We start from the raw sequence: 25,990 nt of genomic DNA on the forward strand, positions 1-25,990 counted from the left end.
AGTGAAAAAAATTAACTGTTCAGACATTCTATAACGCTGCTGTAGACGCTATAAATTGTTTGGACTGTAATCATGGCACCATTTTACATCAAAGAGAGCTGCTTATTCACTGGCCCCTGGGCCCCCGAGAAGTTACAGAGATTACACTGAGACAGATAATGAAGTGCACCAGGTGGTTACAGAATCCAGCGGGAGAGGTTCACATTAACGCCAGCAGGTGTTGTAGCTGTGACTCAGTCTCTGAACCTTTATTTATAAGTGGCCACAGATTTCAACCCACACACTACGAGTCTATACTCAAGGACCATCCTTTGTCAGACAAAGACTTCTACTGGCTCATTAAATTAATTATTGATCTGAAGGTTATCTCACTGTGGAGTATTATGTAAATCGTCAGCTGCTTTGTTTAACTTTATAAAAGGAGTAATATTTTTAAGATGAACTTTTGTCAAAGCTTCATTACTCTCCTTTCTAAATCGCCCACCAACATCATCTGACTACTTTTAAACTTCCTTCCATTACAACTTGAAACATGTTTGGCTGCAGTGGAGGATTTCTAATGGAGCTAAAGGACTGTGAGTGTTATCTGAGCAAGACAGAGCATGGCAGAATGAAGTGGTCTTGAGCAAGGCTTAATACAAGTCTTTTGGGTAGAGCTGCAGTAGGACAGAGAATGATGGCTGCTGGGTGTACTTCTGTTTGCAGAATTACACGTATCAAAGAGGGAAATAAGAAAATGTTTTTATTCCTTATTTTTGATGCATAAACTTCTGGGGACGGGCTTATAACACCCTCACTAACTCAAAACCATACAACAGCTGGCTGATTCTCCACAAGGGGGAAGTGTTTGGTCATTGTCAGACAAGCCATCATGCTGACCTGCAACACCCTTTGGAAAGGAAAATAATAGCAGCAACAGTTAAAGCCTTCAGGTGTAGATATGTTGACGTCTGTTCTCAGTCTTTTATTGGTTTGTGACCTTTTATAGCCAAGAAATAAGAGTGTTTCTCGCCACCGTTTATATGCGCATCCTCAATTCGTGCATAAAAGCTTGTGTGGATACTAAATTAAAAAAATATAGTTCTTACACTTGGCTGAGGTGGAGATGTTGTTGTATCTCCACCTCAACTTAAATCCTATGTGGATCGATGTGGAGATTGTAATTTTTGTCAAATTAATCCATTAAACAAAAGTAAATGCACTATTACAGTCATATTTTCCACAATATTTACAGAATCTTGTTGCAACCTCTTCTTGTTCAATGGTTTTGTAAGTTTTCTCTGCTGCCGAAAGTGGTTTCTCTTTGGAAGCGGTGGTGGTGACTGTCGCTTGACAAGAGCTTCATCCATCGCTGTGTTTACAAGACAAGAGGTTATAACAGACTGATGAGTTGGCCAGCTGGTTAGCATACTAACTTTAGCAGAAGAAAAGACCTGAAGGAGACAAGAATTAACACTGGTGTTGCTTTCCACCACTGGGGACAGCTCTTGGTCAGTAAAGGAATGAAGTTTGACACTGAACTCACAACAATACTTCTAAACTGGTACAGTAAACAGCTGTTAATGCTACCTAGCTAGCTAACATTAGCTATGTATTGTATAATTAACAATATTGTGTCAAACTAAATGAACAACTAATGAATATTGAATACTAAAAAAGATGGTGTAAAGCATCAAATTTTGCAGGATATTAATTTATCATTTATTTCCTTTTCTAAATATACTGTAAAGAAATTCAACATTTCTTCCGATCAACAATAGCTCCATGTGCCATCTGCATCTGTAATATATTTTCTTTTCTGGAGACAGATAGAATTAAGGACTCCCATTTCTCTGTGAAGTTACCAAGAGTACAGTCATTGAAAACAGAGGGCAGACAATAACGTCATTCATCAGCTCCCTACAAGCCACAAAGTGTCAGGAGTTGTGGGAAAATTAGCACACAGGAAATTCCATCAGGGATTTTCTGGAGATTTCACCATGTGACTTTTACTTTCTCTCCCTCACCAGCTTTCCACTGAGAAGGTGGTGGGGGGGGGGCACAGATTCACAGTTTCCCTGAACACAGTGAGTAATAGTGTTGCATGATTAGTCTCACAGACAGACACATTCTTGTCCACTGACATCCCACACATGTGCACAAATGTACAACCAAGCGCACAAACTCAGGAACACACACACTGAAAAGCACCAAGACTGTGGACTGTGGTGTGTTGCAAATTGATTCAGTCTCATTTTCAGCCTTCAAGGCTAATTTTCTCTAAACAAGAAGAAATCTGCCTGTGGGGTGAGAAATTTGTGCCTGTGTGGTTTCTCTCGTTTCAGGAATATTAAAATTGAGTGTTATTATCTTAAGTCAAGACCAAATGTCATCTGACTGTACATTTACATTTCCTATACATTTAATGTAAATACTTACTATATGTTTGTACATACACCACAGACAGACATTTTAAAACCAGTTTCCCACACATCTCCTGCTATATTATTATAAATATTGGCTAATTTGAGAAAGCAAAATGCATTCTGGGGGAAACAATCTTTAAACATATCAGATACATTGTTTGCAAAACATTGGCACCTGTGAATTCAAGTGTGGGTAAAATCACTTGGTTAATTTTATGGAAACAACATGTTAATGGCATTATGGTTAATGAAGGTTTAACCTGCATTGATTAATAGTTTGGCCTCCTGGGGGCAGATTCACCAACCTGTCAGCCCCCACACCTTCCACATTAGTTGTTATTGGCTAACATGTTAGCAAACACTTGCCTATGTTCACATTCAATAGACACAGAGCAACATTGGCATTTGTTTCTATCCATGTGACAAACGTAATATTGACTCTCCTTTTAGCTCTGTTTTGGTCTCCTCCAACTCCAGAAGGAAATATCTGTCATTTTAGCTGCTTAATGTTCCTCTATGTTCATCAGATAGATGCTAAATGTGTCTGCCTGGTGTTAGGTAATGTGGAGGGGGGGGGTTGTTGGAGCTTTTTTCACAATTAAATCTAAAATTAAACCTGAAATTAATCTAAGCCTTAATTGCTATTTTGGAATCACTGCAAATGAATGTAATTCATAGGAAACAGCTGCTGTTTGGGAGTGGTTTGAACCTATTTGAAAACAGCAGACTGCACCTCAGAATATCAAACCTTTATTAACGATGACACACTTGAATTGATATCGCTCCGGTAGATATTGACCCATGCACAATGAAATAGTCATAGTTTACTCAGGGCGGTTGATGTGATTTAACTGACTCATAAGATCCACATGAAAGTGTCACACTCAATTATCTTAAAGACATTTAGAGATATCACACTTTTTTTTAATAATTTTATTGCTTTGTTTCAAACCTTTATTTGTCAAAGGAAGGTGAACTGAGCATCTTTGCCCTTTTCCTATTCTACATCACACTCATTAAGTTCCACACAGTAACTCCCAGAAACTCCCCATTATGACCACCGTCTACTGCTCCTGGCTGTTTATGAGCTCCATGAGAGCAGTTGCGGTTGAGGAGGCTGACATGATGGTACCTCAGCGTCTCTCCAGGGAGAGGAAACAAATATTAACTTTCCCTGCACAGATTTTCCCAGCTGTTCTGGGGAGTTGAACCAGGACCCCCTGTCACAGTCTTGTCTGGAAGGACAGCTTGTCTTGGCAGCTCTAAAGACAGAGTGGCCAGCAGTGCTGGAACAATTTGCAATGTCTTTCACTTTCTTTGACAGCACTTGGAGTTAATAAGGAATACAAATATGATTTAGTTGATCAATTGAACAATTATAACAGTCACTTATCTGAGAGCCAAAACCCTTAGTTAAGAATTTGAGTACCTACAGTTACAGTTACTGTATTTTTCAATATTCAAAGGGGAGGTCTTTGGTACATAGATGTTCCCCTCCTTATATGGTAAGTTACATTTTAGCTAGAAGGTTGCTGACACATAGTGAAAGTCACAAAAATATGATCCCTTAATTTTGGTGTAGTCGGTTTCTAATCTGTGAACCTTATAACCAGTGGTTTTGTTGCCCTAATTTTGAAGTGACCTGAATGAAATTGAACTTACGCTCAAGTGTGAATGGTTAGAAACAGCTGGTTATGGATGGTGATGCAGTGAACATAGTGATGATGTTATCTTTCCAGTTCACCCCAAAGGTGTCCAATAAGGTTGAGGTCAGGGTTCTGTGCAGGCTAGTCAAGTTCACATTCACAAAACTTACTAATAGCTCCTTTAGTCCATACAAAGTGTGAAAATGACAATTAGCTGTTTTTTTGAGGGGTTATGTGCCAGACTATTTCCTGGTCAGGACCTCCTTTATGGTGTCTGTGTGCAGTTTATCTTTCTGTTGTGAAAATGTTTAAATATTGAGTTTCAAATTATGTTGCTATTGTTACTGTTTGTGGCCATGCGGAGTCTCCAATATGTGAAGTAGCCCAATTTACTGTGGCTGCTACGCCGCTGAAAACCTCTTTCATTTAAACACCAGAAATTTTATTTCTTAATCCTCAAGTCACAGATTTGTCTGAGAGGGCTATACAGTCTCTACAACAGATGACACCCAATCTGTAAACTCTGACTTGGACTTGAAGACGAAAAACTCTTGTGAATTTCCATGCATGACAATGAAAGCATGGATTTTTATTCTGTGTGACCCCCAACTGTGTATCAAATCCTCAGCCTTGGCAGAAGTGCAGCCATCTCTATTTAACAGTGTGTTACTGTACATAAATTCAATGCAGTATTTAACACAGTGTAATGAAATCATTCAAGTTATGAAAGTCTGGGGTGCAAAGGTGCTGGCAGACTATAATTTCAGTATGTATGTGCCAACATGAAGCTAAATTACACTGTGTGTCACTGGCAGAGGCCTGGAAGAGCTGAAAGGCGTTTCAACCCCTCTCCAAAACCCATTACTCAGGTACGAATTTCCTGAATGAAACAGACAGCTGAGTCTGGGTAATGGGCTTCAGATGAAAATTTCTCATCACTGTGAGATGAATTGCTGCGGATTAAAGTGTTGTTGAGGGGTTGAAAAGATGCAACCTGGGGCCCGCTCGCTACAGTTCATCAGCTCCCAACAGAGAGATAGATAGATAGATAGATAGTGTGAGAGAGAGAGAGAGAGAGAGAGAGAGAGAGAGAGAGAGTTGTGTGCCTTCTAAACAGCAGGATCAATTATCTGATTAGATGCCTTTGTTGTCTAAAATCCTATTATTATTATTATTATTATTATTAAAGCTAATTAAAGCTTACGTCATACTCCTTTTTTGGCAAAAATAATAAGTGGTGGAGACAGGTGAAATGATAAAACACTATTAAATATTCTAATTGTTTTTCATTTAATTCGACAGTAAACGTTATGACTCAGGGGAATATTTCACTGTCCTTCCAAGAAATTACTGGAAATTTCAATTTCGGACTGTGTTATCAAACGGAAGTACGCACACACACAGACACACAGACACACACACACATATATATACACACACACACACACACACGGACACACAACTTCAGCCCTTCAACTTGAAGTTTCACTCTAAACTTTACGTTCAGCGCGGACCAGTCCCTCCGTTCAGCAGCATGGCTCTGTCAAACAAGTGGTGGCTTCTGTGCGCCGTTTCGCTCTCCTGTGTCGCCCGTTTGGGGTCTTGCAGAGGACATAGACAAGGTAAGATGAATAAATAATAAATGTGCGGGCAGATTATTATTTTAACTGTTTTCACGGCTCGACTGCTCTGTTTTGCTTCCACAGTAGGGCAAAGTTTTCCTCCGAAACTCGTGCGTAAAATTGAACCGAATCCAAACGTTGTACACACATTCACACTATTATACGTTCTAGCTTGAGTTTAATGTTTTTTGAAAGTTGCATTTAGTGTGTCAACCAATAGTGTGGGTTATTTTCGCTGTGATATGTATTCAACTCCCTTTCAAGCGGAATAATTGCTCTTCAGGGAGACTCGTTAAACTAAAACTCGTAAAAATAACAAAGTGGCAACTGTATATTGCAGTTTTGCGCAGGAGGTGATAATAATGTGTAACATCCCTCGGACTAATAATACAAGCTCTCATACTTTAATCAGTGCTTTTACTGAAATCCCTCTCTTGTGTCAACACCGCAGCCGCTGCACTACTTAGTTTGTTTTGTTGTGTTGGAGGCCGCTCAAGTCCTTATTACTGTGGGGGGGAGATGTGGCGTCATCCAGTGCCAAAGTCCAGATCGACAGCAGTTCTCGTACCGGCCACGACCCACACCTGAACCGCCTGGCACTTCCTCCTGTCTTGTCATGTAGTAACCACAGTCTGCAGGCGGTAATGAGGCTGCTGGGATTGGGTGTCACATACCCAGCAAGCTACAAAGGTCTCAGTGGAGGCAGGCCTGGTCCAAAGTGGAGGAGAAGCAGTAATACTCCTCTTCCCTTCCTACATCCCTGAGAGCAAACACTAAGCTGGACTAATGAAAGCTATGCAGCTAAGAGGAAAGTACAGAAAGGTCCTTCTAAAAGTGTTAGGTCATATATTGGCTTCAGGCGGAGGAGAGGTCTGCTGATGAACTGCAACTTTCACTGTATGCCTTTAGGGTCAGTGTGTTTCTTCTCTTATCTCTCAGCCGGGTTTGTGCATCATTCGCCAGTATGGAAGGAGCATTTACAGTCTATGAGCAGAACTTAAGTCTAGAAACGCTCTTATGGAGACAAAATGTGACACATTGTTGTCTCTAAAAACATTTTACAAATAATTCCTGTAAACATTGTTATCAAAGCTGATGTAGATCGGATATATAATAGACTGTTCCCAGTGTCAAAACCTTTTCCTAAAATACAGTAGACGTGGCAGCCTTGTAATATATATTTCCACAGTCCAGAAACCAATCACTATTACTGGCATATATCATTATATTATATGAATAATCAATATACCACAAAATAACTGCCACAGAGAGCCTGGGCCATATATAAAAGCATTTGTTATTTTCTCTGTGTCAGTAAGTAATTTGATCTTACTTTGAAAGATACTCTTCTCTTGAGCTGATAACATGACTGGACTCATATCTTTATATTTTGCCTCAGGCTCAAGCCACAGTCAAAAAACAACAGGCAGATATTTGGGGGGCTGAGGTAATGTTAGGCCTGAGGGGCTGAGGAGTGGCTGTATTTTGTTGGTACTGTGTTCCAGGCCAAGGGTAATTTCTTAGAATTAAAATATTAAAGGTTATGGGACATCCAGTCTTTTGCATTGTAATTAAAAGTTGTATCTCACTTAGCTGCCAACTTAAAGAAACTTAGCTTTGTTCAAGTAGTTCACGTTACACTTTTTCCTATTCATCGTTTTGTCATTGGCAACAAATAAACTATGAACATTTTAACCCAACCCATATCGATATTTTGGAGTTTTAAAAATTCAAAAATGACATATTTGCTAATAGTAATATGTTTACATGTTGAAACACAACATGAAAAAACATTCTTGATATGGATTCATTATTTGTTTTTTAATGATGCATGCTAAGCAGAACATAAGCTTGAAACAAAGCAGTGCTCTCTGGTGGAGATGCTATGTAATGCAGACACTACTTCGAAATTACTTAAAACCTCATTTTGCACTTTCTTGCTACTGATTGGCCAATAAGATTGGCTGATGTACCTGTCAGTCTAGCTCTATTGAGAACAGTTATTAGTTACAGGCTTACCTTCGGTCAGATTTTGGTTCTGTATCTTGAATAACATGAGAGTTGGGCTCACTGGTCACTTTACTCAAAAGCTGATGAGAGGATTGGCAGCTTCCTATTGGTTCTGTCCATTGAACACTTCAGTTACACTTTAGTTTCCAGCAGAAAATCCAACTGGACAGGACGTTATTATCCTTTGATGAAACAGATAAATATACTTTTCCTGCACCTCGAAATAACGGTAATATCACATGGTGCTAGCATAAAGCTATTGTGTTGTCAGAGCAAACAGCACATGGCAGAACATGTTGTATCTTGTCTGAATATATTTGAATTTGAATGTATCTGAGGTTTATTCTTTAAAGAATCTAATATTTTCATACCGTCTCCTCAAACAAGCGTTTAACATCTTTTGCATGTGAATAAGATTTCCCACAATCCATCAACTGACATTTATTGATGGTTGAACATTTGCAAACATCACACGTTCATCGTTTTAACCTTAAAGCACACGAGGACAAATGTGCTGAGTGCTTAAATATACCAAAGAAAAATTGAGCCTGCAGGCGGTATTACAAAAACACATTAACATTTTGCAATTATATTTGTCACCCATCAGAGATAAGAGAAAACAAGCTTTAGATAAATACAGAGAGGCAGTTTGGCCCATTTACACTCCACTGGCCTTCAAGAAGGTTTTGCACATAGAGGAGCATTAGTTTTTATTATTTGCATATCATTTAGGTGAAACAATAAGGGCCTCACTGAGTCTCTTTGAAACTTAACATCAGTATCATTGGTGCACAGCTCTGGTTGCTTCACTAATCGTCTCGTGGAGGCGTAAACATTGTGTCTCATTAATTTGTGGAGAAATTTAATTAGATGCTCACTCGCTGTTTGAAGTAGTCCTTTTATTAGGGAGCCTCGGGCCATAGAGAGAGAGGAGTCTGTGTAGCATGTGCCGTCTTAATTAGCATTTGCAGTACGGGGTAGACTTCAGAAAAGTACTGACCTAAACTGTCACTAAAAACCATTTCACCATTAGATGAATACACCTATAACTGTAAAGTGTAGACACTTCTCTGCCTTGACACTTATTAGGTGTAGCCTAATGTTTTCTGGACTTACCAGCATACATACTTTTTGTTTTGTTTTTTTAAACAAGAAAATGTCTGTTTGGTCTCAACATGAATCTGACCTACAAGCAATTTCACTGCAGCAAAAGCAGCACCTCTGTCAAGGAGCCACTGCAGCACTATAATACAGATACTTAATGAACAAAAACTGCATGTCATTTTCCCTGAATGATGCAAATCAAAATATTCTGTCTGTTCTCTGTTTGCACATGCATGCATCCACCCCCACTTTGTATTAGTGTTCAGTCTCTGCCTTTGGTCCTATTGGTTTTAATTAATACTTTTTTTTATACATTCTGATATTTAGTTTGATGTGCCAACACATTTAATTATTTTACGTTGTCGTTTTTCTATGACTGACTACTAAAAATCTATTTAACGGTAACCGCAGACTTGACAGTTCACTTGGACTCATCTGCTGTGGGACTTGACTTCTTGAAGACTCGTCTTGAGACTTGACTGGAGACTTGACTAATTTGTGACAGTTCAAGGGTACTTGATGTGAAAAAACTTGACAACCACTGCTCTATAGCTTCAAAATATTTATACAGATCAATATTTTTGTACAAATTATTAAATTATTCTAACATAATTCTTTTTGTTAACTGAACTAATACTATCCATTTCATTAGGGTAGTTGTAATGTGAGCTACTGTTTGTCAACTTAACTGAACTGAATTACAGTTTTTTATAATTGCTAACTGAGATTTCTTGATACTACAATAAGTTTGCTTTGCCAAAACTCCCCACGCAGTCAGCACCACAGTCAGTGTGAACCAGCTTCTTTCTTCTTCTGGTTTTCTGAATACTGTAATCGATAGTGTTACTGCGCCTATTGTAAAGCCACCTGTTGTTAGAGTCTGTGTGCATGTGAATGACAAAGTTTTCTTGTTGGAAGACGAATGCTGACAGTGTTCTGCTGCAAGAGTTGATTTTGAAATATGAATGACTTGTGTTTGTTGCATTAGTGCATTTCGGATTGTGAGATTCACTGTTGTGCTGAGCTGTGAAGAAAACTGGGAGTTTTACTGAAGTGAACTCATTAGAGAAATGTGATTGAGCAATTGTGCAAAACTGTAAAGACAGACAAACTTGAAATTTAATTTTATTTATATTTATATTGACAAGGGCTGCCTGTTGTGTTTATTTTACTTCCACTGCACCATGCTGCTTTATCATTTCACCTTCCACTGAGCTATTGACAGGGAGGAGTTCAGATGAAAACACAGGAACAATGTTGTATAGAAACTATAACTTTACAAACAGACTAAAACTCATCTTGCTGCTTTTTGCAGTAAAGACATATATTAAAATATTTGCCTTTAGTGTTCTTATTACTTATCTATCTACCTAGAAATGAACACTGAGAGAAGCTTTGATTCATTACTTGCAGCTGGATGTTGAGTGGAGTTAGCAGAGTGGAGTGTAGAGTGGACTCGAGGACTTGAGAGTGGACATATGGAAGCCTTCTACATACTTGACAAATACTTGAAACTGCACTTGGGTTTTCCATCTAAAGAAGTGAGACTTGACTTGGATTTGAACCAAAAGACTCCAAAACAGCTCTGCATTTAATTTCTGAAAAAAAAAAAAACATTCTTATTTTCATACTTATGTTATTGTACATATGTTTCAGGTGTTTTTTGTATAATATATTATTATTATATTTCATGTTTCAGATGTTCTTTTTTAATGTTTTTTTTTTTATTTGTCATGTGCCAAGGTAAAATGTACAGTAAACAAAGCGTTGAAATGAGGGTCGGACTCGGCACCAGGGCAGACTGTGCAAAACTGCAAAAAATGCTAATGATAAATATCGCTTATGGTGGGAAACATCACAATATTCAATATTATTGAATATCGGCCGAAGACTAGCCCCAGCACATCTGTTGTTGTGTTTGTTTTTGTTTTGTGGTGTTTAAACTCGGCTGTATGGATTACACAATAATTGTCAGTCGATGAAATGAGCTGCGCTGGTCATAATGACAGCAAGAAATTCATAATCTTTGCTGTAATGAAGCAATTTCCAGCTTCTTGATCATTGCTGCCTTGGACGTCAGCATAAATCTCAAGAGGTGACATCGTTCTGAAATGGAAAAAACAGGCTTGATTGAATCCCATTGGTGCATGTGACCTAGTTCTGACATTCCCAGCTTGCTCCCAACGCAGCATCACTGCCGGTCGCTGTATTTCTCAGAGGGTCAAATGGTTTAATCCTGCTGAAGGTGAAGCCTGCAGCTAGTACACTGATGGTCTAGTTATCATGTTTCTATCTTTTTCTCTCACTACTTCAATAAACTAGAGTGACTATATGGTTTATATTTAATATATAATTTATTATATAATATGTGAACCACTGCTGCATATTAATACACAAAAGGATAAAGAGGCTCCAGAGCTGAGTGGGAGTCGTGAACTCATTATGACACTTGCATTATGCAATGGATTGGGGACAATCTGTAATTTTTGTTTGTCTGAGTTCAAAAGGTCTTGCTGATTCAACTGCTGCAGAATATAAGATAAAGGACACCTCCTTGTCTAACATGACGGAAGGAAGGCTTTAGGGAACAAGATGAGTGTGATTTTTCAGCCGTGAGTGGGAGTGATGAACAAGACAGACAAGAATACTGGGGAGATACGTCTGCTGAGTTAACTCCAAGCGTTTTTTTTCTTAGCAATATATAGTAAAACAATTAACAGAAGCACAAATCACAAAATTTCCACATTTGATTCATCTTGTGTAGAACACAGACTCTCAAACAAAAGACTTTGCTCCAGGGAAACTGCGTCTGAGCATCAAACCTTTGAATCACAGATAAAAAAAATAAAAAATAATAAAAAAAACTGACTAGTTTGCAACATGATAGTGTAAGTGTAAGAGCAAATGGCTGACCACTTGAGTTTAACACAGCTGGAGAGATGATAAATGTGCAGAGCATCAGCCTCAGGTTAATCTGTGTCCTGTGCACTGTCACCTGTAGGAATGGGCAAAGGAGACTCACTTGGCTCTGTATTTAGAGAGAAGATACTGTCTCCTAGGTCATCCCCCCACCAACTTGACAAGATCGTTAAGTTAGCCTTTTTTTCTTTTTGCAGTAACAGCAGAGAAGAGAGCAGACTCGCTTCCAAAACCGACAAGCGAGAAATCTCTTTGCCATCTCATTTGCTCACTAGCAGGAGAAGATAGCTCTGCTCACAGGCAATCAGCTCACAGAGATACATTGCACCAAGTGGATAAAAACGAGTTTCGTGATGCGATGTTACAGCTGGAATCGGTACGGCTTCAGAACAGCCAACAGTTGTTCTTCTGTGTCTGCCTGGGTCGTGTCAGACACAGACATGCAGCATTTTCATATTAGCGCTGCTAAGTAGCTGCTGTGAGTAGCACTGAACACGTCATTTACTCTGTGTTTAGCGCTTTTACTGACTTGAGGTGTAGTTTACAGTTTAAAGTTGAAAGTTACACAGTGCAACATCTCTGATAAAAAATCCTTTCCTGTTCACAAAGACAGATGTCAGGTCAAATAATGTGTTGTAAAAAAAGTTCTTTATACACCTCATATCATTAGGGCAGAAATGATTAGTGGCTTAATTAGTTAGTCTATCAACATAGATCTAATCGGCAACAGCTTGGATAGTCGATGAATCATTTAAGTCATTTATCAAGTAAAAACGACAAACATTCTCTGGTTCCACATTATCCAGTGTTATGTAAACTTAGTATGTCTAATTAATTGTGCAGCCCTAATTGATATTAATAATAGCTGATATTGAAAACGATTGTTAGTTACAGCCCTACATGTCATGTCACAAAGGTGAAGGATTAATTACAGGATTTTTTTTTGCTGGGACTGCCCTCTAAATAAATGAGCCCATAGGTCGCCTGTGCAGCAGGTTAGCATGAGCCATAGTTTCATTTTGTTGCTAGGTGACATGTAGAAGTCGTAGTACTAATGACAGGAGCAAAGGGAGAAGTGTGGTGATGTAGTATGAAGAGAGACAAAGTCCACGGCAGGAGGAGGTTGTAGAGGACGGACGGGTCAACAAAACACAGGAATATGACACAGCAGTGTTCGATTCCCATCTGAAACTGGCTGTTTATATTGTAACCATGACAACAAACATAGTCTAATGTTGAGGAAGTACTTATTTTAACCGCTGCCGTAGAGGCACTATTTGAGCGGACACTCCTATTGGACGCTTCAGAGGGTTGAAACAAACGACCTGTGTGGTTGCTATGTAATACAGAAAAAAAATACACCTACAGTTCACACATGCATTTTCTAAGATTATATCTAAAATACTGGACAGTCCCTGACTTCACTGCCCATGCTTAGCACATACAGAATAACTATAGCAAATTAAATATGATAATGGAGGCCAAAGAAGAGACACCGTCAAGTTAAGAGACACATTTAATAGACAACTCCTGTCTTTTTCCTTCTGGTTTCTGTCTGAGCTAAAGGGATGATGCATAATATTCCTGTGGTGACACACATTGGACTGGGGGAAAAAAAACAAAAAAAAAACAAACCCACAGACGTGGTTCAGTTTTGACAACACTAGACGGACAGTGTGTGGACAGCAGAGTCTGCAGCTGGGGATTCATTATTAGTGTCTCTCTGTAGCTTACAGGGAGCTGTAATCTCTTAAATGTTGACGCATAATTGGATAAATATTTCACATTTTGCACTGGGGGTGAATGACACCAACAAGGAAACCAATTAGGGATGTGGTTCTGTTGTGTTCATGCCTTAATGACTCACTCCCTTTGCTTTGTTTGAAAAGATAAAGTGGTATCTTTCCTCGAGCCTGGAAAAGTTTTTTGCGGCAGAGTTCAACTGGCCATCTGCAGATGGATAAGACTATGGTGGTGTTTCCTGTATGAGTCGTATAGTGCTGATAATTGTAAGGGGGTTTATTTAAGGGGGAGAGTTTCAGGAAGTGATGTGTATTATAGGACACTGAACTTGTGTGAGATAACACTTGTTGTTAGTCACTGTGGAAATGAGCAATGCACAGATGCCTGAATGGAAACATTAGAAGATATACAGTGACTTCAGAGAGTATTCAGACATCACCACTTGTTGCACAGTTTATTGTTGTTGTTGATTTAATTGTAGATGGATGAAGCTGCCATTGTTTTCACATCCATCTACCACTCAATATCACCTAATGATCAAGTGAAAACATGTTTTTAGAAATATTAGCAAATTTATTTAAAAAAAAAAAATCAAACACAGAAGTCTATCATTTACAAAAGTACACAGACCCTTAATTTAATCTCTACCAGCCCCGCACGTCTGGATTTGGGCAGGTTTCCCCCCCCATTCTTCCTGGCAGATCCTCTCAAGCGTCTGTGAGCTGCCAGGTTCCTTCACAGATGCTTTATGGGGTTTAAGTCTGGACTGGGCCAGTCACAGAAAACCAGAGACTTGACCCAAAGTCACTCCAGCATCGTCTTGGCTGTTCGCTTCAGGTCAGCGTCGTGCTTAAAAGGTGACCCATCGCCACAGTCTCAGGTCATGTGCACCTCCCTCATTTCTGACCAGTCTCCCTGTCCCTGCTGCTGAAAGGCCCCCATAGCATGATGCTGGCGTTTAGCCAGATGTAAAGTTCAGGTTCTGCCTCATCAGACCAGACAATCTTTTTCTTCACACTCTCAGAGTCCTTTTTAAACACAGTTTGGCAAACTCCAAGCAGGCTGTCATATGCCCTTTACTCAAAGTGGCTTCCATGTAGCCACTCGACCATAAAGGCTTGATGGATGGTCGTCCTTCCGGCAGATTCCCCCATCTCTGCAGAGGACACCTGAAGCTCTGTTAGAGAGACCGTTGGGTTCTCGCTCACCCCAGTCCCTCTGTCTGGCTGGACGGCCGACTCAAGGAAGAGTCCTGGCTTGATGACGTGCGGCGTGAACTGAGGGAACTTTTGTGCACAGGTGTGTCCAATCAGTCCAATTAGCCATAGGTGGAATCGAGTTCTAGACACGTCTCAAGGACAGTTGAAGCAAACAGGAGGCACCTGATCACAGTTTGGAGCCACAACAAAGCATTTGAATACTTTTGTAAATAAGAGATTGCAGTTTTTGATTTTTAATGAATTTGCAAAAAATGTGTAAAAAATTGTTTGTTTTTAGATTGAGTGGCAACAATTTTATCCGTTAAATGAAATGTATAACATGCAGGGGTCTGAATACTCTGAAGCCACTGTGTAATTTTCATTTAAAATATATTTTGCAGAGTATAAAAATTCAGCCCAGTTTTTTCTTGATATGATGTGTGCCTAGTAGAGAAAAAAAAACAGTACCTCCTGCCTCACAAGAAGGTGTGCAGACCTATTTGAAAGCTTTTCACTCAACCATAACAACTGATGTGCGTCAAGCTTACAAAAGGTTTAGGGAATAAAAGAGAGAGGTGGACTAAGCCTGGACTTGCTGAAGTAGCACTCAGTGAACAAGTGATGATTTGTCTTCACTCTGTGCCGGTTCAGACAAGGTGGGGGTGGATGCCGGGTGTCTTGTTTTTGACTTGATGTCCATTCTCATTGAAATCAAGCTTTTTCCGAAGCTGCTCACAGGGGGGAACGTGTTAAATGACAAAATGTAACGTGAAAAAATGACAAGTTTGAGGCTGAATTAATATCAGCTTTTTAGGGAAAGAGAGAGACACCTACCGCTGGGTCATGGCTGGGTGTCTATGGGTAATGTGTTGGGATCTGTCTTTCTTTACTTTCAGTCCCACACTTCCTAACTTTGAGAACACAGCGGGGGTGCAGAGCAGTGTCAGGTTCAATGAAGGTCCAGTGCACCGTGGTTTATTTACTGAATGTATTCAGCTATCTTACCTTCATCAGAGTGGCACTCTATCATCTACAAGACCTTTAAACAGATTAACCTGACCATGAGTCAATAATGAAAAAATGAAAAACATGCCAGCAAGCTCTTTCTTTGCCAGTTTTCCAGTATTTTCAGATAGAAATTCGGCAGCTGGCTGTTGATTCAAACATGGTTACATGTATAAAACTATGGGACTTACCTATCACATGTAGTTTAAACTCTGGGTGTGAGAATGGAAGAACTGTAATAGTAGCAATGCTCTATTACTGGAAATCTGCCACAGCAGGATATGGGCGTATCTGGGTTTCTAAGGAAGTTGAATAGTTCAATACTGCAAATAATAGATTATATATTCGTATTTGAACACTCAGTTTCTCAGATCCCCTGCTGTGTAATTCAGTCTTTTTTATGCTTTGAATATTCTAATGGTCTGTTCCGGTTGTAGCACCTCATACATCTGCTTCTTAGTTCTCCTGTCATCTGAAACTGAACAGGTTGTTGTGTATGTTAATGTACCATTAATGAGAAATAACAAAATAGCAGTTCCATCAGGAGAGGCTTCATTCTGAGACAGTGAATGAACTTTTATTCCCATGTGCAAAAACAAGAGAGGAAAGTGAGGATGTGAGAGTGTCTTCCGATTAGACCTCGTCATGAGTTCTTCATATGTGAAAAGGGGGGTGAAGGCTGGGTGGGGGGGTGTGGGTGGGTGGGTGGGGTGGGGCGGGGGGGTTCGCAGCAATACGCCACCGAAAGCAAATGGTAGCTGACAGAAGATGAAGGGAGAACAGATTTTCAAGTTTGACAGCGACAACGTTACTGGCTGGTTGAGATCGTGGTGAAATCCGATTGGTTACCATAAACACCTGAAGTCAGCTGAATACAAGAAGTGGTGTGAGAGAGAGCGAGAAAGAATTGTGAAAGAAAGAGGCCTAAAGATAGTCTTCCTGATTGAACTCACGCTTAGCTTCATTTATTACTTTTTATTTCATTTATTACTATTACATTTATTATTTGCTTTTTTAACCAAGCTAGCAGCTTGACTCTTGGAACTATTGCATGGATTGCCATGAAATTTTGTATGTACATTCACAGTCCCCAGAGGATGAACCTTGGCAACCCTCTTGTGAAATATCTCAACATCACCAGGATGGGTCGGGACTCAAAATGTGGTACAGACATTCACGATTAATTGATGAATCCTAATGACTCTGGTGATCCCCTTTCTAATCATGTCTTTCCTTTGTTTGCAATTTCTGCCGCCTCTGAAATTTATTTCGTCTGAACATACAGTCTTGTTTAAAGAGTAAATCAACAATAGAGAAGTCTACAATAATAACAGGATAACATATCAGAGAGGAGGGAAAAAGATGCTGCTGATTTGGAGATAGAACAAAAAGAAAAGTGTAAACTCAGCTGAACTTTCATGGGTAATTATTTACGGCTCAGGTGTGACCCCAGCAGCAGCAGCAGCAGCAGCAGCAGCAGCAGCAGGGTTGATCCCTCATGGAAAAAAAACATGCTTTCAAATTAAACTTTCAGTCTCTGTGACACTCGCCAATTGCCAATAAAAGAAGCATTTCCCTTTTTTCTCATTTGTATTGTCCAAATGATAACCTGCTCTGCAGAAAAGGGCCGCTGCATCGATCTGCTCATCTAATCCGGAGTGCATCTACAGTACAATCGGTTGAGGATGACATTTGCACAGACGGGGAATGAGCCTGAGTCTCGCTTTGTGTCCGTCCCATTGATTCAGCTGTGTAATCAGATCCCCATCAAATGAGAGGAGTCTAAGACACAAACATTCATGGTTGCAGTCTTTAGAGTCCTTGAAGGTCCATTCAGTGTTTGACAAATGACAGCTTCCAGGGTTCAAATTACATTGTGGCTTTTGGGTAGATCTCTTCACTTGGGGTGGGGTAAAGGGGGGGCGGGGGCCTGATAGGTCCATTTTTGACAAATTGCTGTGGGAGGATATTGATGGGATGAGAGAGAGAGAGAGAGAGAGAGAGAGAGAGAGAGAGAGAGACAAAGAGGCTGCCGGACTGGATGAGCTATCAGGTGATGCTTCTCCGGCAGGTTGTTGAGACTTGCTGATCTGAACTGATCTGATCTAAGCACAATAATTAAGGTAATAATAAGGTTAAAAACATAATGTGGTCATGAGAAGCAAGATGAGTTTAAAAAGTGTTTAATAACAGTAGAGATTCATATTATGTAAAAAATTGTTAAAATGCAAAAAAAAAAAAGAAAAGAAAAAGTCTTTGTGTGTGTGTGTGTGTGAGCAGAGCCCCTGCTCGGTAGCTAAGTTCAACCCATAACTGCACCGAGTACTTCTGCCGTTTTGTGACTTCACCTGTGCACAAATGTAAACGTATTTTACACAGTTGTTTATATGTTGTTTATTGGTGAGCTCTGTGAGAGTAGCTGAGCTGTAGCTACGTGTTGTTTACCAGTAACGCTAGAGAAAATGAGAATCATGTGTCAGAGAAATACTCTGTGCTGTTGTAACCTAAATGAGGGTTTGTACTCTACTGAAACCAATCTGTTTTCCAGATGTGTGTGTTTGTAAATTGTGTACATATTTGATTACTGAAGAAAACATCATCCTATCTCGCTAAAACTTACAGGCATTATTGACAGCAGGGCAGAGCTGTGGACATACATTCAAAATGTATGACACATCAGACTTCAATTAGACTGTATGGATTTATTTCATTTATTGTAGTGTGAGAAATGTTAGTTGTTATTTATCACCTTTCTATTTATAATTTTTTCCCAGACTCAAACTTTTCTTGCTTCTGGAGGAGCCAAATATTTTAATATTTATGTTCAAAGTTGCTTAGCACATGAGTCGAACCCTGACTGCTCCATTGTATGTGGGGTATTGAAGATGAATAATTTTAGCTTGGGATTGTGATGTGCAACACAGCAGGTTTTTAGTTTCATGTGGTCGACGCTCTCGAGGGGCTGTTGTTCAAAAACCTGCAGTGTGGTCCTGTCCCTGTGGGAATTATTGACTTCCTAAAGTGTTGCCCTTTTTCTGATATTCTGACAGAAAATAATGTCGCCTTGTGGCAAACGGCACACTCTATAAACACTGCGCTAAACATATAGCATGTGGTGTGATAGCAGAGGTGGTGAACAGGATCGTACTGACTTCATATTCAACTGATGTTGCAGTGAGATAACAGTGTCAAAGTATTGCAAATACTGTTATATGGAGGTTTTCATTTCATGTCTAAAATACTTTTTTATGATAAAATAAATCCGTGTGGAAAACAATCAAAAAAAAATTTCTGAATTATATATAATATATAATACTAGTTATAGTATGTAACTTTTCCACATTAAAATGTCAAAAAATAACTCGACCTATGTTGGATATTTTTTGATCTGTGTATTTACATGATCACAAATTCTTAAATCTAATGAAATATGTGATTTTAATCATGATAACAGTCCGTTTCATTTGGTTGCCTATCCCCCTATGCAGATGCGTCAGTGTTGTGGTTGCCTGCCAGAAGCTCAAAAAGGACTGTTATTCAGTTTTGAGTCACATTTTAAAGTTACTCTTTTTTTTATTTTATGTCCTGGTCTTTTTCAACTGTATATTTTAAGAAGATGAAGGATTTTTATCATCAGATGTCTGGCTCTCAAAGGGATAGTTTTGTGTTATTTGACGTGGGGTTATATATAGTCAGTGTATTACCTGCAGTAGATTCAGATCAGTGTGCTCTTAGTTTAGAGAAGCAGACAGGAGTACCAGCACAGAAGCTGAGCAATTTTGCTGCCCTGCATGGGGGCATCCACAAAAACATGTTTTAGCCACTTCAAAAAAATGCCCACCACTTTATCTTGCCGTCAGACAGCCCTTTCCTTTGGAACTACATTTTCTCAAACATTGAAGTGCCGTATTCCTATGCACAAGCACACGTATGCTTAGCTCTGTCTGACTCAAACAGCTGATCTGTGGAGTCATACAGTGCACGCCGTATAATGCATACTATCTCTGTTGTCGGTCAAACCTCGTGGATTTTGGATTTTGGAATACAAGTAAAAATCTCGAATTGTTTGTCTGGCACTTCATCCAAAGTGATCCCATCACCCGGGTCCTTAAGAGCAGTCTGTGCTTAGCTTTACCTTCTGGTGAAACAATAAGGGCTCTTCAGTTTAAGCTTTAAACACTATACTTAATGTTGTCAAGCCGCATTAGATCAAAAGATCATGTGGCCTCAGGGGTCGTGTGTTATGTCTTCAATGGCTCTTAAGAACATACTTGTGCTTGGGATGAGTGGATTGGTAATGAGATTGCGTGGTGTGCAGATGCATTTTCTCTATAGGTTCATTTACTTATATATCGTGTTGGTAATTGGTTGATGTTGTATGTTGCCTACTTGGCTTAGTCTAATCAGAGCTCACGTACAATTAAATGAGGCCCATTACAAGTTTCCTCAGGGGACAATGAATAATGACAGAATCGAACTTTTGCTTTGTGAGAACTGATGTACTTTAAAGGTTTGCCTTTAAAGACAGTCTTCTAGTGTTTCACTCATCTAACATGCTCTAATAGCTTCACCTGTGTGAAACTAATGAGCTGCAGGTCACATTTATTTACATTAAACACAAAGCAGATGCGAGATGTGAGTGGTAGCCACATAGCAAATTCATTTTTTTTTAATTTTGCGCTCTGTGCTGCCTGGTTTACACACACACACACACACACACACACACACACACACACACACACACACACACACACACACACACACACACACACGTCTTGGCCAAGAAGCCCCCCATGTTCCCATGTTTGCATCTGATCCCTGATGTTTTGGAGGAGGAGTCAAGGGAGGCATGACCAGTCTGGTAGCTCCTGATGTCACAATGCCACCGTGATACGTGGAGGTGAAAACAACTGCAACTGCTTCAGGCTTGGCATGAGACTACGTGTTTGACAAATGGTGTGATAGGCCAGATGCCAGGTCCTATTCTCCTCCTTTTATTGCTGTAATTACATGCAGGAAATCATCGAGTGAGATTTTGATGATCTCAACTCGGCTATTTAAATTTACATGGACGTTGGTGAATTGAGCCTTACATGTTTAAAGACAAGTAATGTGCAGGGAAAACAAACTTTTAGATTAAATATCCATATACAGATTTTATTGCCTGTGTGTTTAAAGTAGTTAAAAATTCACTATGTAGTCCAGCTGGCCAGGGACTGAATCCTACTGTGGTCTCTCTTCTTTTTCCTCCTGTTCTGCGTTTGCACTCTTGTGCGTTATTTAAAATAGGTCTGTGGTAAGACATACAACTATACTGCTAAATGTGTCACTAATTATTTTGAGTCTCAAAAAAAACGACACAGTAGAGGATTTCTGCCTCTGAAACTTCATTTATAATTTAATAGATATAAGTTGTCTGCAGCTGTGCAGCCTTTATCTTAAGCCTCAAGCCTGAAACAATACTCACCACTGGTTACTGTCCGTTGTCTGTAGAGATTAGATTTATGTAGCTGGATTTCATGTAATATAAGAATTTTCTTAATTAAAGTTGGTCAGAACCCGTGTCTCACTTCAAACATGTAAAGACGTTGTAATCTAATCACATTACAACATGCCAGGGCTCTTTGCACTGAAAGCCTTTGATTTTTTTTTTTTTTTCATGTTTGAACATTTTCTGTTCCTGGTTTGAACACCTCCATTCTTGTGAATCATTTGGTTGTTATTGCGAGGGGTGCGATGAATAATTCACTTGTTTTGTACTTCCTCAGCTTGGCAGATGGTGCCGTGGTATTTTCTCCCCTACAGGCCTGTGCAGCTTATGGCAAGTTCACTTCATGTCCACACATCATATGTCCATATCGCTGATTGCCATATGCCCCTCCTGGACTGAGGAGCTTGCCATCTCCTGTCAAATTTAACAAAAAGGCCAGACAACCAATTTGCTCCTACAGCTGCATGCTTGATGCGTTGCAAAGTCATGAGCGGCGTGAGGATCTCTTTCACCCAACCTGCGTAATCATACACACATGCATTACAGTGCAGTCCAGGAAACACACTTCGTCCAGCTGATTGGCGGAGAACCGGCCGAGACAGGCTCTAATTGGCATTGAGCGGGATTGCTCGGTTCAGCAGCTCTCGTACTTTGCAAATGTCAGAGTGCGGATTTGGCAGAATCACTGGCGCGAGACGGATTTCTGGTCCCACTATTGTTTTGTTATCAGGACCTAGTGGGAAACAGGTAAGAGCTCAACTTAGATATCGCGGGGGAAACGATAATGGGGAGGGAGTTGAAGTTTCCACCACTGAGCTGACATTGGAGAAAAGGCTGATTGATAAAAACATCTATTCAGGTTTTGCACCTGCTGGATACAGAGAGGAGAGTTGAAGCTATGAAAAGGCAGACAGAAAGTTATATTTTTTTTATCTGTCCTGTGTCTCTTGCTTGAAAGAGCAAGATAAAAAAAAAAAAAAAAAAAAAAAAAAAAACACTTCAGTGGTTGTGGGTGGAAAAGGCAAGCTGAGATGAATGTTAAATCTGGCCTGGCACGGACAAATGGGTCGACAAAAGCGATCGAGTTGTGGAACGACAATTAACTTGCTCATTGCATCCCTCCTCCCTCGCCACCTGCCATACGAACATGCAGGCTCTGATTAAAAATGCATGGCTCTCACAAGCCTTTTAGATAATTAAGAAGGTTTCCCTGCAGTGCTGCTAGTTAGAGCAAAGGAGGAAGCACACCAGAAAGCAACCCCAGATAAAATACATACAGAGTTTTGTAGGTTAACCTCGTGGTACAAGGTATCATCGCATGATCTCTTTATGAGATTGTGACTGATTTTTCCACTCGGCCATGCCCATCAGCGACCAATCCTGGCCGAGTTTGTGTCATGCTCTATGTACTGAGCTGTACAGGACCAGGCCTGTTGCTGCTAAAATACAAGTAGGTTCACTACTCTCTCAGGCTTCAGGGCAGCCCCCAGGATGTTTCCCAACCACACAATGAGGGCTCTCAGAGCTTTTATTGTTTGTGGAAATGGCAACGGATTCCTACTGGAGGCACAATCGCGTCCAGTGTTTCAGTGGGACTCTTTTGATCTGATGAAGAAAGTGCTTTGGAAGGTGCTTGAAGCCCACTCCCATCTCCCAACATGGAGTGCCATAGGAAGTGCGCTTCCCCGGTCTGAAGGATTGCTGCAGGGACGAGGTCATCTCTCTGTAGCTGCGCAAAGGCCACAGTCTGTTGCTTTAATGAGCTGCATGTGAGATGATCTGTGGGGGTCACTGTCCCTGTTTCTTTCCAGTTTCCTCATACCCACCGCTTTGTCAGATTCACTATTATTGATCTGATCCACTCCTTGTTTTGCTGTTAGTAGCCTTGGAGTCATGCACATTAAGTAGCTATTGTCACACTCGATTTAAGCCTTGTGAAAGGAGCTCTGCAGAGCTGCTTGTCATAAAATCTAACACCTTCATGCTCAACACAACAGTCCCAGCTTTCTTTGTTAACTTAGTTGTGATGTTTGATGTTTGATCTCGATGTCAAAGATGATCTTTTTGTATGATTTGACATTTTAATCCCATAAAAAAATACTTCACTTTTCAGTTTCTGCATCTGATGACTGGGTCTGCTTTCCGCCAAGAGCATAATGTAATGCTGTTTCTTAACTGTGTAGTCTCAGACAGCACATAGGATGCCTGACAAACAGATGGCATTAATGTGACGTTTAAGACAGATATATCAACATTCAGTAAATAAATCAATAACTAAAATTAAACTCAATAACTACACAAGCAATAACACAAATAGGAATACATGAGCTTACAAAAAACGTTGAGACACCAGATTTGATATTATGTAAATGTATTACCACATAAAAAACAAACTAAAACAATCAGAAAACTCTTAAATACAGATTTAAGACAAAATTGCAATTTCCGATTTTAAAACTTATTACCACAATTAACAGAGTATCTTACCAAGCTTTAAGAAATGAAAGTTTATATGGATGACTGTTGACTTGTAAATTGGTTTTAATGACAACTATTGGAGTAAATTTACTGAACTGTAATTTATTAGTTGTAGCTGTTAGCTAACTTTGTTTACTTTGCTTAGCCAAAGAGAGGCTTTTTGATGAAAGAATATCCCATGTATAATTGTGATTTAAAAAATGAGGCGTGAGCTGCGTCTGCTCTTAAAGATCAACAGTGTCAAGTCTTTTTTTACACTACAGCTTATCGCCTCACGTCAGTTTCACACAGATGGCTCGGCAGTTGTCGAGTGTAAGTTGTTTCAATCTCCCAGTTAAACTTGGAAGCACATGGTGTCACTGTTTGAAGCTAATAACCTTAAAAGATCTGACTGAGACAGTTTGTCCTGTCCCGTCTCTGAAGTTAACATTAGCCAAGTGCCTGCACTGCAGAGCTAACACTAACACCGGGTGTCGTCAGGCTGATACCAAAACTTTGTCAGACGTGACATGACAGGAGTTAACTGTGTAGCTGTTATCATGTTGAGACATTATTCTATATTATTAATATATTTAATAAGAGCAAAATGCAAAATAGTATTATAATTTTATAATAATAATAATAATAATAATAAAGACCACTAATACAAGCCATTGTTAAACTGATAAAAAATAATTAAAAAAGTGATGTGGCTATGAGCAGACATTACTGGTTTCATTCAGTTTGTTTCCGTCACATACTCAACACACTCTTGAGTATCTCTTGGAAACATGGTTCTAGAAGGAGGGAGAGACCTTCTCTGACAGTTTCTCTTCTCTGTCCAGCGTCTAACATGACACCCTGTAACACCGTATTACTTGGCTGCCTGACAGATGACTGTGTCCACTAAATATCTGCGCTAAATAAATTGGGAGATGTTTTCAGTTTGTTAGGAAGTTACTCCACTGTAGCATCAACCAGCAGAAACTTACCGGTCACTTTTGGTACAGACTAGTCATAGCAGTAGATGAACAGATTGAAACTAGTCAGCCAAGCAACATTAAGGCTGTAAATAAACCCATGATGCAGCAGTCTTTTAAAATAACAGGCTCATTTAAAGCACAAGAGCTTTGTACTTTTTACTGCATTAAAAGAGAAATATATGTCAAGTCTTTGAATTAAGTACGACACCACTTTTTCAAATGTGTTTCTGGAAAATAATAATAGTAATAAAAGAAATTGTCTTCTTAAAGTTTATTTATTTGGAGCTTCTTCTATGAGAACCTTGAAACCTTTAAAAAGACAAATAAAATACATGTTTTATAGACACACACACATACTGCAGTAAGGGTGGCCTTATTTGCTCTGAGTTTAGCTGTAAACTTAGGGACAGGTTGTGCCTCACCCTCAGCCTTTTGTCTGCTGGCCTCAGGGCTCGGCTCTGATAAGCACTGACAGCCTTTCTTACAGTACACTGTAGGTCTATCTACTCAGGCACTGTTGATGCGCCCTGTTGCTTTCTCCACCGGAGCACACGCGTATCCCGCTGACCAAGTGTTGCAATCCCGCATTACTCTTATTGATGGAATTTGTACTCTTTGCTTCGTTAACCATTCAGTGAAGTGAGTCACCAAAGACATGAATGTTCCAGCTGCAGTGACTATGACAACTTGACTATTGATATATGTGCATTGCACCCAGTGATAAGTGAGCTCACCTGACCTTATCTTTAAAGCGGTGTTCACTTTTACGATTTCAGTGACGTCATACCTGACTAGCCCTGACATTATACCAGTGATTCTTGATACCAAATTCAATACCACAGCAAAAACAAAAAAACAAGCTACACACAGTGTGCTAACACACACACACACACACACCCACACACACACACGCACCTCAGTTGGTGTGCGAGCAGTAGTTTCAATTGACTAACAAGGGGACAGACTAGTATGAAAACATTCATTCAGTGTTTTATTTTGACAGACTGAGCAGTATTGATGGTAGCCTGCTAATGTTGTGACGTTATGAGCTGTCGCTATGTTAGCCTAAACAAGTTAACGTTAGCCTCCGTGAACGCTGATTGTGCGGAGCGTCGCTACAACAGATGTCAGCTGCCGCATCTCACAAACAAAAACAGAAACATTTCAGGATGTGAACATGTTGACGACACGTTAATATAAAGTTGACGACTGAAACTCACTCACCCTGAACTGTGTATAGATCTGGATGCCTGTCTTTGAGCTCCTTAGATAAGTCTGAGGAGTTTCTGCCTGTGGCACCAGTCTTGGCTTGATTATCTGTTTTTCCTCCACACGTCGTAGCAGACCTGTTGCTGCGCCCGTATCTGCTGCTGCCATGTCACATGTTTACTGTGCCGCCGCCTTCT

At 39.9% G+C, this 25,990-nt stretch overlaps 1 protein-coding gene across 2 annotated transcripts in view; it reads left to right on the forward strand.

Moving 5' to 3' along the window:
* Positions 1-5,502: 5,502 nt before the first annotated feature.
* Positions 5,503-25,990, forward strand: part of LOC111218786 (tissue factor pathway inhibitor-like) — a 46,755-nt gene continuing 26,267 nt past the window's right edge. For both annotated transcript variants that reach the window (XM_022741258.1, XM_022741259.1), the window contains exon 1: positions 5,503-5,673. In XM_022741258.1, coding sequence (XP_022596979.1) covers positions 5,586-5,673 — 88 coding nt within the window. In that variant the 5' untranslated portion in view covers positions 5,503-5,585. The remainder of the gene's footprint in view (positions 5,674-25,990) is intronic.

This window comes from Seriola dumerili, unplaced genomic scaffold (genome assembly GCF_002260705.1).
Source record: "Seriola dumerili isolate Sdu_G_001 unplaced genomic scaffold, Sdu_1.0 BDQW01000052.1, whole genome shotgun sequence".
Classification (NCBI taxonomy): Eukaryota; Metazoa; Chordata; class Actinopteri; order Carangiformes; family Carangidae; genus Seriola; species Seriola dumerili.